Here is a 13,361-nt window from a genome sequence, read left to right on the forward strand (position 1 = left end):
CATAATTGTTTTAAAATCAACTCAAATTATTTATTAAATTTTTCTTAAAGGCGATTTACAGGATATTACTATTAAGTATTTGGGTAATAAATAAACTGAGCCTTAATGTGAAAATATAATTATAATACCTATATTAAAATTAGGTTCAAGTCATCGCGGCATATTGTAACTTTATCATTTTTATGGACAAATAAAATGCATATCAGGTATAATAAGTATATATCAGGTATATATAATAATATAACAAGTACCAATAATAAAAAGAAAACGCGATGAGAAAACTCGCACTAAAACATTGTGCTTATTTACCTAACACTGAGTTATATATATTATCATAGTATTCGATGGAAAGAGTTGATTGATATTTCAATCGGTTATGTACCCATAGCCATCACGCGAACTATTGACGATGTAACCAGAGTGCATTGAATCTTTTCACCGCTTGAAGGTTGCGTGAAAGAGTACAGTGCCATGAATATATTGTCATGTCACTTGTTGTTTGTTTATGTTCCCGTACGTTAACTTATTGACAACTGAAATAATATGAGAGAGAAAACAGCGACGCGTAACTTTACTTATCTAATATGTAATTTTTTCTTTTTTTTTTTAAATAAATGCGGACAACATCACATAAATTGTTCTGAACCCAAAGTAAGTTGCTAAAGCACTTGTGTTATGGAATTCAGATACAACGAAGGTCCCACAAACTCCCAGACCCGGGTCAATGTAAAAATACACATTTCTACATTGACCTGACCGGGGATCGAACCCGAGACAGCTCAGAGCTAGCTACACCTAGAAACCGATGCGTACGCCACTCGACCATTCAAGATCAATGTTTTATCAAAATTGGTTCTAGTGTTTGAATTTTCAGGGGTGACAAATATAGAGCCCACAATATTAGAGTGATCAATCAGAAGCTCCTCCGCAAAGCCTATATAGGAACTTACTAAAATTTAATTCTCAAAATAAAATCTCAAAAGTAGGTCTCAAAACTTCTTGTCCACACTTTCTTCATGTAAGCTGCTACCCAAATACAGTTACGTAAGGCCGCTCACTACAGCGGTCATCGATCTCCTAGATATTATCTAATTTCGACGTAATCATTTATTATGAAACGGCTAATTTAAATATTGACATTCGCCGATTGGTTCGCACGCAGTTTTGAGGACGCATAATTTGGTAGTTTAGGCGTGTGAATTTTGTGAGTGTAATAGTGTAAGTATGATTAAGTAGTATGAAAAAAATGTTTAACAAAGACATGTATGGAGGTTTTATTCGTGGTTGAAAAATAAGTGGCTTGGTACATAGACGAGTATTAAATGATGTAACGGTTTACTCACGCGTATTTATCGGGGTAGCCCGACTAGTTTCGGACCCAACCGGAGTCCTTAATCATGAGCAGACGCGGCGGGATCGCGAGTCGAACTCATCGTTCGATCGTTATTATAAAAATATAGATGAGTATGTTGTTAAACTGAATCCGGTTATTAAAATGTAAAATAATGCTTAATTAAACTTTCTTTCTGAAGTTACATATACCACGACTTATTTTTTTTTTGTGAAACTGCATACAGCGTAATTACCTAAGTAAGTTAGATATCATTCCCAAAGCCGCTCGATTATTCTATAAATAGAAATAAATTACGTCTTTGCTTGGAAAGTCGTATTTAATTAAAATAGCAATTAATATCACATTTAAATAATAAAATGTCTAATTATAAAATAAAAGTGAGTTATAGACATACCAGCTTGCGTTGAAGTCTTTTGTATGGAGATTGTGGTCAGATGTAGAGTAGTTACGTACTGCAATATAAATAATAGTTTTATTAATATGATGTCTATTTTCAGGATTTTTATGATCAGTTTTTATTGTTCCTTTTACAATCATGATAAATATAGGATTTTGAATCCTGCAGGCTTCTTACTGGTACAAAACTAAAAACGTGAGATGCTGTTTCCTTTTTACAAATTTAAAGTAATTTAATACCTGTCGTCTTGTACCTTTTTGAAGTATAAAACAACTCTTTGTTAAATAACAACTTTTTTAGATGAAATATGTATATTTTAAGTAGCGGAAATAGGACGTTTAATGCTTAGCGGGGAAAGTAAGTCATTGTTGCGCTTGTCTACGCACTAGTGCGGTCTTGATAATAGGATGCCGGATGTTGCTCTGAGTGATGCAATAAATAACACGTATTTCTCTGATTTTTTCATTAAAATAAACTGCCGTTGCCCATTGGTTATTTTTACCGAGTCGTCAAGGTAATCAGAAGTAGAGTTGGAAGAGTTTTAGTGTAGATACCATCGCATGAACGGTTATGGCAGAAATCATTAAAATTCAATGATAATGATGTGTAGCATTATTGACAGTATTTTTTTGTGGCCATAATTTTGCATAGTGAACTAAACAGAGCCTTTAAGAGAAAATGCACAGACTCTCACTAATAAGCCAATAAAAAAAAATGTTTTTATTCGCTACTCTTCCTAAACCATTCTACTTCTTAAGCAAATAATACCCCAAACAGTTTAGAAAACGTAACCAAAACTCGAAAAAAAAACTAACCTATCACACGGAATCGTGCAATTCCTCGAATATTTAAAAACAATACCGACAATAGATCGCACGTGTTCGTTACGTCATAGCACAAGTTAATTACAAGACAGACAAGTATCGTGTGAGAGAATTGGGCGGGGGTCAACGGCCTGCGTTCACTTTCTCCCGATGACCGACGCTTGGAGCCTGACTGCAGATGACATATACTTATAGCTGATAGGTGGTCAGTTGGAATTGAAGGATGCTGATAAGTTTATGTAAATACAAGTAAAATAAGCACAGATTTCTGAGTATGAATTATTTTTGAAAAGGTATTAAACCTTTTACAGAATAAAGGTGATTACTGAAAACTGATTGAAAATAATTAAAATTAAAAACAACGAAACCTATCCCGTTGTAATTTGGCCTTACCCTTTTTTCGGTGCCTAGTACTTAATAATATTAAATTCATTTTATTTTATACTTTTTACATCAAATGACTTGACCTACTGATTGTGAAATGTAAACACATAAAAAAACTACGCCATTAACATTATATTTGTCTCGCATTTCAATTGTAAATTGGGCGCATTCGAGTTTATTTTACCGAGTTAAATAGTACAAAATAAGTCGCGAGTATCAGCAATAAGTTAATTTTACTATAGTGTTTATTATAAAATCCTATAGGTACCAATCCTTCTTTTCGATTGAAATATTTTCCATTTCTTATCTCATATGAAACATAATTACATATGTATGTATGTAGTATATCTCTTAAAAAAAGGCAGTCAAGTGGGACATAGTAAACAGCCTTTAAGTGTTATACATTGCATTGTTGGGTAATCTATGGCCACTTTTAGGCATACAAAGAACGCTCAAATATAGGAAGGAGAAATTCTTAGTCGTAACACTGGCGTGGTTGGACTCGTAATGGTAACTAAAATAGAATTGGATATATATGCAGTACAAGAAATAGGAAAGAATAATAAGGGAGCTAAAAAATATAGGTAATGGATAAACGTCGATTTTATAAAAGTTAAATATATGATTTTTTTTTCTTGCCTATGATGTCCCACTGCCAGATGTGCAAAAATTGGGCAAAGGCTAAAAATCCTTCCGCTATTCCGTGTCCCAATTGGATTATCTATAATTAATTATTAATATGGTACATAATTATCATTTATTTATTAAATTTCCACGGCTATTATCAAATACGTAAACCAACGCTTACAAACTAAAAGTTGCAAATTATATTTTTTTTTACATCATTTCCCTGAAGAGAAACACTCGTGGACATAAATAACTCTACATTTTCACGTGCATTCAGTTTATTTAGCGTTCGCTAACAACTTAAGCTCATACATGAACTACCTAAACAGCTTTAACCAGGCACAATGGTCATAACCATCTATTGTTAGCACTGAGGTAGTGCAGCAGGACTTTCTCTAGCGTTATCTATTTTGTTCTCATTTCCTGCGGATCGAACTGGAAATACCAAGCGTCATTTGTTTCGCATTCCTTTGCATTGAGAGAATATTAGGCAATTCTAAAATTACATTTCTATCAGGTATACCTGTTTGATTTATTAGGTAAGAAGACATAGAAAAGTACTAGTAGTAATACGCTAGTATTTGCCTTTTTGTACTGAACTTTAATGAAGTAATTTTAAAATAAATGTATCAAAATTGTTGTAATGATATACATAGGAATAATAAATCTAGTAAACACACTTTTAATTTTTTTTTTCTATCATCTAGTATTATCAGTAGTTTAGTAGCTTTATCGTGCAGTCGTATATTATTATAATAATTTATCTAAAATGTGTTGGACATTTACTTTTTTAAGAATTAAGCTTCACTTTCTCTTTTTCAATTAGTACGCCCTCTTAAGAGATCCCATCCTGTTTGCACGTGGACCGCGGTTATACTAACATCTTTTATGTAATGAGGAACAATATTCTGATGAATGTACTCTATTCACATGACATACTCACTGTGTCACTGTACTTAAGCCAGGGGTCCAAAACCTTTTAGCGCCTGAAAAGGTAGAAGTCATTTGGGTTTGAATTTTTGAAGTACTTTGGTTTTAGGGATGCTAAATTTTACGTTATTTAAAAATAAATATTTTTCTATAATAAAGAAAATCTTTAACCTTAAGACTCAGCTTATATGATGTACCTTGTTACACTAGAGCATGTTTTAAATCCATTTTGTTTTCATTGAAAACGTCACCCTGTTGACCCTGTACGACGAAAAATTTGAATAATTATGTTAAAAATTATGGACAAAATTTGTAGTAAAGATTCGTTACAATTTCTCAGGGTCCTTTAAACTGGTTCAAAACACCTGACAGATCAAAATTAAATTTGAGTAAAAGCGGCCCCTACGCCACGCTGTCTGATACTGCAGACATATTATGTAAGGAATATACCAAAAATAGCATATGTATGAGCTGTGTATGTTTTAGTGGCCACTGACCTTCCGTTGTATAATGTTTGATCGAAAGTTCCTAAGCTTGTCTGCACCCAGTTTGTATAAACAGAATTCACATAACGAAAAAGCCTGGGCCATTATAAAGGTGTCACATTTGTTAAGACTGTGTTAAGGACGGTTTGTACGACACTGAACCAATCTGAAGGAAACCAGCGGCGAATAGGGCTGTTCACCCAGCAGTTGAAAATTGACGGGACCACATCAAAAATGATTTTATTTTAGGTAAAAAACTCCCTACAAAAATGATCAAGGTAGTTCAAATATAGTTACATCTACAAAAATCTATCGTTAAGCAAATCATACAGTTTCAACAATCTAGATATAAAGCTATAGTAATAGGTAATTATAAAAAAAGGAGTATAAGATAGTTAAATATCAACAATAAAATGCTATAAAACAATAAATTATCACTACATTCGAGTTTTCATTCATTGAGATTACAATCTCTGTGCTGTTGCTCGCAAATGTCGTTTCTCGTTTTAATTTCATCTGCTGTCGGTAGATGGCGGTACATGATTGCCGCACCGTGGAGTTCGTTTGAGGACCGTTCATCCTTCTTGCCGTCTTCTTTCCCAAATACTGTGTTCTGCATTCTAGAAATAAATGGTGTGACTTTGCATACTAAAAGTCGGATGCAACTTGTTTCTTCTTCAGTGCCTTGCTGTTTGATTAAGTCATCGATAGTGTCAGGAAGGGATTCGTTCTTAGCGGCTGCTATCAAGTCCTGGAGGTTCCTCGAGTTTTTGTTTAGAATCCATGTCGTGGGGTCGTCTGATCTATATGGTTTACCTGGCCGACGAGGTCCCGATAAGAATGTAGATATCTGAAAATGAAAGTCATGATTTTGAACCTGATTAACAGATGTGCGCTGAAGTTTACTTCCAACTCTTAATCTGCTATTTGATCCGTTATTGCTTTAGTTCAGCTTAATAGCGCCTATCATACATCAAAACATGGTTTGAATGTCTCAGCTCGTAACTATTAGTATTTCAATCAGAAAGTCAGGCCCACTTACCATTTGTGCAACGAACACCAAAGCATTGACAGCTACCGCACTTATTTGGCTCGGCTGCAATCCAAACAGTTTTACTATTTGACGAAGAGGTGTCATCGGACTGTGAATTTCATTGACGTCATAGTCTGGTCCTTTATCATGGGAATAGGTATCGCTTTCACTGTACGAAGAATCCTCGCTATGGACTTCGTTTTGTGGCCATCTGCGATTTGTAGACGATTTGTTTCCTGTTTGAAAAGCTCTTACGACGAACTCGGCTACTTTTAATGCCACTGATTCTGATCCTAAAATGGAAGACAAAAGAGATGACTATAAACTCTATTTTAGTCTCAAGGCGATTAATGGCTCCTCTTTTGTGAGTTCAATTGTTAGTTAACTCTAATAACTCTATAATTATGATCTAAAATTAAAGTGTTGCTAATCGACTACGTACCAAGTAAATTCTGTGCAAATTTCATTCCACTGCTCAGCCGGTCCATTAAATTATCGCTTCTGTAATGTTCACTGCCGCACACCACTTGTAGAGCAAGTAGCAACACACACAAAACAGGTGCTGCCATCTTGAAGCCGCGTCTAGAACTAAGAGGTACCGCGCTGCGCGTGATTGTTCCATGCTTCGGTTCTTACTGTAATGGGTAAACGCAATGTTCGTACTAGAGCATAACAATAACAAATAATTGTCTCTTTTGTACTTATAGGGTGTTTTGATAACAAAATAATACCGGTTTCTTTAATTTTAAGCCGTAATTAATAAATATTCTTAGGACTCTACATTTTTACTCGTCTCGTTATTTACATAGATGGCGGTAGTAGTCTTTAAGATCCATGGCCCTACGCATTCAGTTTGGTTTCATTGAGATTGTTTCTTGGAACTGACACGAAACCTATCGAAACGCTTTATCGCGACTAAGATGGAAAATTGTATCAGCCAGTTGAAAGTTACATGTTTTAAGTTGATGAAATTACATTCGATATAACAGTTTACATGTCACGTTTAAAAATCACTTAGAAAGTAAAAACCATTATAATAAACAAACTAGCGGTGTTTCAATCCTAGCTATGGCTAACAAAAGAGTCCATACCCAGCAGGGTTGCCTATTGACTATCTTTAAATGACAAAGATAATTTCCATGCCATAAAATTCTTTTGAACAATACAATTTTCCCAACCGCAGTTATATTCAATAATCGCGAGTAATTTACTCAGTTTCTACAACTATAAACATGTTCCTATGCTAATAACGGCTGCTTTTTGTTTACGAGGTGTCTCTGTATTTATAAATTTGCGTAAATGACTTACGCACAAGGAAAGGAGTAGTCGTAATTTAGTAGCAATTGTAAAATGTATTACTTGTTTCTGTTATAAAGCACTTGTGATAACTGTCTCCTCTGTGGTTATATTTAATAAGTTTTTTTCCTAGCGCATGTCGTGTACTGACAGGCAAAAATTTTGACAAAAAGCAATACCCTTTCTGTGTCTCTTCCTATTCTTATTTTTCATTTAACAACTATTGTGCATCATCAAAGTAACGCATCTAAACGGTAAAACCAGGAAATCATGACAAGCGGGATAAATAGAGCCGAATTTTAGGAACGGAAGATTACCTGTGATCTTTTCCCATATATTTAAAACAGTGACAGTTTTAATGATCCCGCCAGTCCCATATACTGCTTTTGACAAAACTACTCCAGTAAAGTAGATATTGCTTGAGGTTATAGCCAAACCTTGCCAAGAAAGTCAACTAACTGGTGCTTGAATGCCACGAAATTAAAATATGTTTTTTACCGATAAGATAAAATTACTTCTTCGATATTGCCATTTAAAATCGGACCAAATTCTAAAAAGAGTATTTTTTTTTATTCTGCATATTAACAGAGAAGACCACATACTGTACATGTATTTTGCTACGATTTCTAACATAGGACAATAGAAACGGAAACATAATCTATGGAAGTGGCCATTGTTTCCATGTGTCTTACAAAATTACAAATAGAAACACGCAAATGAAAAAAAAACTGAATTCAGTTTGTACTTATAAGAAGTTACTGTGTTTTATTATATCTGTTTATTTTTCAGAACAACACTAAATGATTATACGAATAATTAAAATTTCTTTCTAAATGACAATTTAACATAGTTATTCGTTCGGATTTATATTGAGACAAAAAAATTTGTCTAAAAACAACTTTATTGCTTGGAAATAAAGACCTTATTGTGACGGCTTTTATAAGTACTGGTAGAGAGTTAAGGACTCGTTAGTCGGTCGTCATTTATCATTTTTCTGAAGTGGTGACTGGACTGTATTTAGAGGGTTAGTATTACAAATGTATTAGATCTTATTATGGACTAAAATAATAAAAAAGGTCGTAAAAAATGCTGAAGACTTGTAGCAATGATAATGGCTTAAATTTTTCGGCATGTAATATGTTTCAATCGCATTAGGGCTTTGTTCGATTATTTTGTATACTTAGGGCCGACTGTACAAGACGGGATCTTGGACTAAAAACTACTTTCTTGCTAACCATACGTAGCTCGTAGGTGCAACCGTTTAGATACGCTTTAAGTATTAGTCGGCATGAAGCGATTATCCTAGTTTTTGAACAAAAACGCAGTGTTCTATTTATTGTGACCGCTACACGATTGTCGCGCTTACCAGACCGTAATGAGCTCGATCATGAACGTTATGCTCAAGTTTATTTCAACACCTCACATCTCATGGGTGACAGTCTCCCATCATGTTTAAAGTATTCTTAATAATATATTGTGTTATTAAAATGTCCAGCGCTGACGTCACCCCAAACGACGTGGAATTCCTCAACCAGTTGCCTTTAGACAAGCTTCTAAAATTGAAAACCTCTTTAGAAGATCTTGTAACTACAGGGTACAGTAATGTCACTACGCCATCAACCCCATATATTCAGAGGTTCGGAGCCGAAGCGCTGGCCATACAAGCGCCACCAATCAAAAGAGGAGATTACGAAGAAGGACTCTACAAGAAGGAGGGTCACAGTAAGCTCAGCAACATATTCTCCATGTCCGTCACAACCCTTGCTTTTTTAGCCTTTGGCGGGTATTTGCTGTGTTTAATAGTGCAGGCTGTGAAAGCGAAACAAATGTATAGTAACGCGATTCCTACAACTCAACCGACCACGTTTTTCGTTAGTGCGGGGATTAAGAAGAGACCACAACAAACGCAGTTCACTTCGTATGGGAGGAGAAAACGTGAGGATCGACTGAGGAGAAGTTTGAGCATGGTGGATCTGCCACCAGAACAGCTGTTCGCCGCGCTATTGCAAGTGTGTGAAGGATACGCTAAGTGGAGTGAGCGAAGTGAATATTGAACACAATTTAATGTGAAGCATACTTCTCCTCAAATGTGCGTCTGTTTTATTTTAAGAATATTTTTAAACTGTTAACTCTTCAAAGTAAAACTCATCTCTCAGCATTCAAAAAGAATCTGCCCGCATTTTAAATGCAAAAAGCTTACATTTTTAAAATAAATTCTTAAGTTTAAATTTTTATTTATGTATTCCATCTTAATAAGATTCAGCACATAAAAACTATGAAGATATTATTATTTTTCACTAAAAAGCCCGAGAGCCACAAAACGCTGTTTACATTAAAAGCAGGAAGCCAGATTGCCCAGCAATATACCTACAATCTGTAAACGTTTTCAAACTGTCAAATAATCGCGCTAACACCTAATAATAGCTGCATCTTCGCTTTAAAGATTCTATTGTACATTCCACTCAAGTGAAGATTCGCTTTGAGGTTTAGCTGTACGAAATTAGCCTTAAGCGTTCTGAATTCAAAGTGTATTTTACATTGTATTGTGGTGAATTTTTATGATGTTTTAGCATGTGGAGAGTGTTGGGTTTTGTTTGTAAGAGCTGGTAATGAGGGGGCTGCGTTCGGTCTGTCATCGGCCGTGCTCTAGTGTTTACAGGCCGATGCCCACATACACGGTTAGCACCGCGAAATAGCCGTGTAACGTGTCTTATAAAAATAAATTTTTAATTTATCTCCGACTATAAAACTGTTGGTAATTTACAGAAGCTCTGTTTTATACTCATTAAGATAGTTTGGAATTCTGACTTTAAAATATTGATTTTATTATAATTAGTTAAAATTTATATTACACATGTTCCTCGACTTTTATCCATAGGTTATTTACGTGCCTATAATCGTTAATCTATTGTCATTAGGTTCCTTTTAGTATCAAAAACACATATATATGAGAGGCTAAATAAATAAAAAAGACTTATGGCTATGATAATTACAAGAGTTTTGAATAAATAATATCATGTATCAGGTAAAGGTCAGCTTAAATAATGATGTAACAAATTACACACGACATTCTTTCTCATGTTTCATGCCATATTTAAAAACAAGTACCATTGTAAAACATAATCGAAAAACTAATCATAGAATTCATAAAAAAAAACATGTTAAAACATTGAACAGTTATTCCTTAACTGTTTATTTGAACCAAGTTCAACTCAAACTAGTGCAACCGACCCTTTTCTCAACTGGTAAGTCTGAGATAAAGACTCTTGCGCACATGCTACCAACGTGTAAATACAAGCAGGCCGTTGTATCTTAGATAATTATCTACAAGTTGTCGCTACTGTACTAAACTCCATATATTTTATTGCCGTGTAATAAAAAAATCTCATAAAATAAGTCAAGAGTGCTAGTGTTGTCATTGTTAAAATCGATCGACATTTTTTTTTGACAATGTAATATGATCTCGGTATGAAAACTCGTTTCTTTATATTAATGTGTCGCGGAATGGGTATTGTATAATTTTGTGGATTTTAATGTTTGTGAGGTAAAATGATATTGGAGAAAATGTTCTTTATTTTTAACCTCTGGTTTGAGATAACTCAGAGGCCCTACGGGATCTTCCGTTTATCTACTTATTTGCTTTTAAAATCTATTGATAATTAACTTTTCTTTATCTTTAATCCTTTGGTTATATCGGAACCCTTGATATATTGGAATAGATATGAGAATTTATAGTTATTTCTATTATGTAGAGAGGTGAGCAAGAAATTATATTGTAATTCAGCTAATTAGTGTCTTTCTATAATTAAGCTAAATAAACCTTAAGCACTGATATTTGCAAAATTATGTAGTATGGATTTGGCAGTAAATACGTTGATTTTAAATGCCATAGGAAACATAACTATATATAAGGCCTAGCTTTATGCCTAAATGGTTTGAAGTTACGAATGCTAGAACTCATTTTTCCAGTACAAAGCAATTATGTAAAGTCTTTCAGAAAAAAAAATTAATCAATGCAGCTATATTCTGTGGCGTAGGCTCGTTTATGTAATATCGTCTGTCTTCGCCGGTGGTCTAAAGAATATGTAGATAAGTATAACTCTATTTAACCACATCTGCTTAAAGTAAACTAACATCTGGTTTCTAAAAAATCTGTAAACATTAATAAAACAAGATTTACTTAATTTGTCTATAATATGAACAACATGATGTAAAATTTAAGTAGGTTTATGAAAAACAGCATAAGGTACCTTACAGTTTTTATTTGAATGAAAACTTACTACAAATATATTTTTTTTTTATCTATGCAGAAGACTTCCGTTGAATCGAAAATAAACACACACTAGCCTGTTACAAAATGTTTTTTCACAAATGTTTTGTTTTATTGAACAAGGACTTTTTCTTTTATTCACACACGCACCTTTTTTATTTGGCCGTATCGATATCATAACAATAAAGTGAAAAAGGGATATATACAATAATGTTTACTAAAACGTAAGTGAATTGAATAATTTAACATTTATTTTAATGTCTCGATTTATTCGTGTTAATATGAGTCGAATAATCGAGTGTGTTTAGGTCAAAGGTTTACGATTGAGAATCCTCTAAACTAAATTGAATTTGACTCGGAATCGCGTCGTAAAAGAACTCATTGCAAGACTTTACAATCGATTTGAACGTTATGGGACATTTGACAAAGAGTTGTAAAATAAAATAAAATATAAGAAGGCAACTGCAGCTATTCTGTTACATGTAATGTCGTCATCAATGCCTTTAGCATAATAGGCTTAAGTTTATTTAAGATAACATAAAGGTGTTTGAAATCTAAGAATAGTTTTATTTATTTTAGTCTGGGCTAGGTAAAAAGTCTTCAGGCTTTCTTGGTAGGGCTAAAAAGATAAGCTTCAGTTTTGCTGAATCCCACGTAGAAAAAAACATAAGGATAGCCTCCTTATGTTACTACCAACAAAAATATATTTTGTAAGCTGGTATTCACGGATGAAGTCAACGGGAGGTGAGTAGGAGAGAAACCAGCGCATGCTACGTAAGTCACTGTCATTAAGTCTCTTGCTGTCTTTGTCATATTAAGGAGTAAAGTATCGACAGATACATTCAAGAACGTCTGGTAGTTGACTTACGAATAAGTATCCGCTTTTCGGGGTATAGCATATCCATACAAAAAAAATTGCCTTGTCTTTTTCAATGGCCTCATTCAGTTACCTCGATAGTTAAGTTTGTAAAGCGAGAAAGCGTATATAGGAGCCGCAGGTTTCAATACTGATGAAGGTTGGAATTATGTGTATATAATTCCGGACCTCATGCAATTTGTACATACCTCATATAAATGTCATTTGGGACCAAAATACTGTAGGTAGTTGATAATGGCAGAATAAAGAACTAAAAATATCCAAGAAGCTGCGAATACAAGGCTGCATGTTTCTTAAGACCGCAAACTTTAAGGCTTTGTAATCTATTGGCTATTACATAAAAGCGCAGTTTAACGGCAAGGTTTATGTTATCTGCCGCCCACCTTCCGTCCTGGAATGTGTCACCAATCAATAATACTTAACTCGATAGCTAGCGGCACCTTTGATTTGCGTTTATTGTTAATTGCTCGCTAATGGCTGAATAAAAGTCTGTGAGAAATCCTCTTGCAATTTATTTACTGCAAAAGTCTGTATGCCACACGACCATGTATTAAAGCTCATGTTTCTACTGAATTTATCTTACTTCGATTGTGATTTCCTCTGCTCATGAACTAATTCGGTTAAAATATTTTGATAGTATAGACACTATCCGATAGGAAGGTAAATTATAACAATGTTAACCAGAAATTTCTGGATTCTATTTCCCAGTGAGTGAATAACGATGAGTTATTCATCGTTATTTACTCACTCAGTGAAGTGGAAAAAAAATTCATGATCGAAAGTTGATTATTTTCAGTCATTAACATAAATTCGAGATCATTAAGTGAGCTTCAGAAAATAGTAAGCAGTATCCCATTTTGCTCACCTTTCATTATTTCCTAAAT

The 13,361-nt window shown here is 34.1% G+C and overlaps 2 protein-coding genes across 2 annotated transcripts; one reads left to right on the forward strand and one right to left on the reverse strand.

Moving 5' to 3' along the window:
• Positions 1–5,184: 5,184 nt before the first annotated feature.
• Positions 5,185–7,894, reverse strand: LOC113495956. The gene is made up of 3 exons (XM_026874962.1): positions 6,477–7,894; positions 6,044–6,327; positions 5,185–5,851 (listed from the first exon to the last, which is right to left on the reverse strand). The coding sequence occupies exons 1-3, from the start codon at positions 6,601–6,603 to the stop codon at positions 5,453–5,455; spliced, it is 810 nt and encodes a 269-aa protein (XP_026730763.1). The 5' UTR covers positions 6,604–7,894; the 3' UTR covers positions 5,185–5,452.
• A 460-nt stretch (positions 7,895–8,354) lies between these two features.
• LOC113496191 lies at positions 8,355–11,567 on the forward strand. The gene has a single exon (XM_026875339.1). The coding sequence runs from the start codon at positions 8,779–8,781 to the stop codon at positions 9,382–9,384; it is 606 nt and encodes a 201-aa protein (XP_026731140.1). The 5' UTR covers positions 8,355–8,778; the 3' UTR covers positions 9,385–11,567.
• Positions 11,568–13,361: the final 1,794 nt, after the last annotated feature.

This window comes from Trichoplusia ni, chromosome 7, assembly GCF_003590095.1.
Source record: "Trichoplusia ni isolate ovarian cell line Hi5 chromosome 7, tn1, whole genome shotgun sequence".
Classification (NCBI taxonomy): Eukaryota; Metazoa; Arthropoda; class Insecta; order Lepidoptera; family Noctuidae; genus Trichoplusia; species Trichoplusia ni.

Coding starts and splice junctions, on each gene's coding strand:
- LOC113495956 (XM_026874962.1), bottom strand. CDS start 6,603: ATGGCAGCACCTGTTTTGTGTGTGTTGCTACTTGCTCTACAAGTGGTG. Junction 6,328..6,476: donor ATTTGCACAGAATTTACTTG/GTACGTAGTCGA, acceptor CTTCCATTTTAG/GATCAGAATCAGTGGCATTA. Junction 5,852..6,043: donor TGGTGTTCGTTGCACAAATG/GTAAGTGGGCCT, acceptor TTTCATTTTCAG/ATATCTACATTCTTATCGGG.
- LOC113496191 (XM_026875339.1), top strand. CDS start 8,779: ATGTTTAAAGTATTCTTAATAATATATTGTGTTATTAAAATGTCCAGC.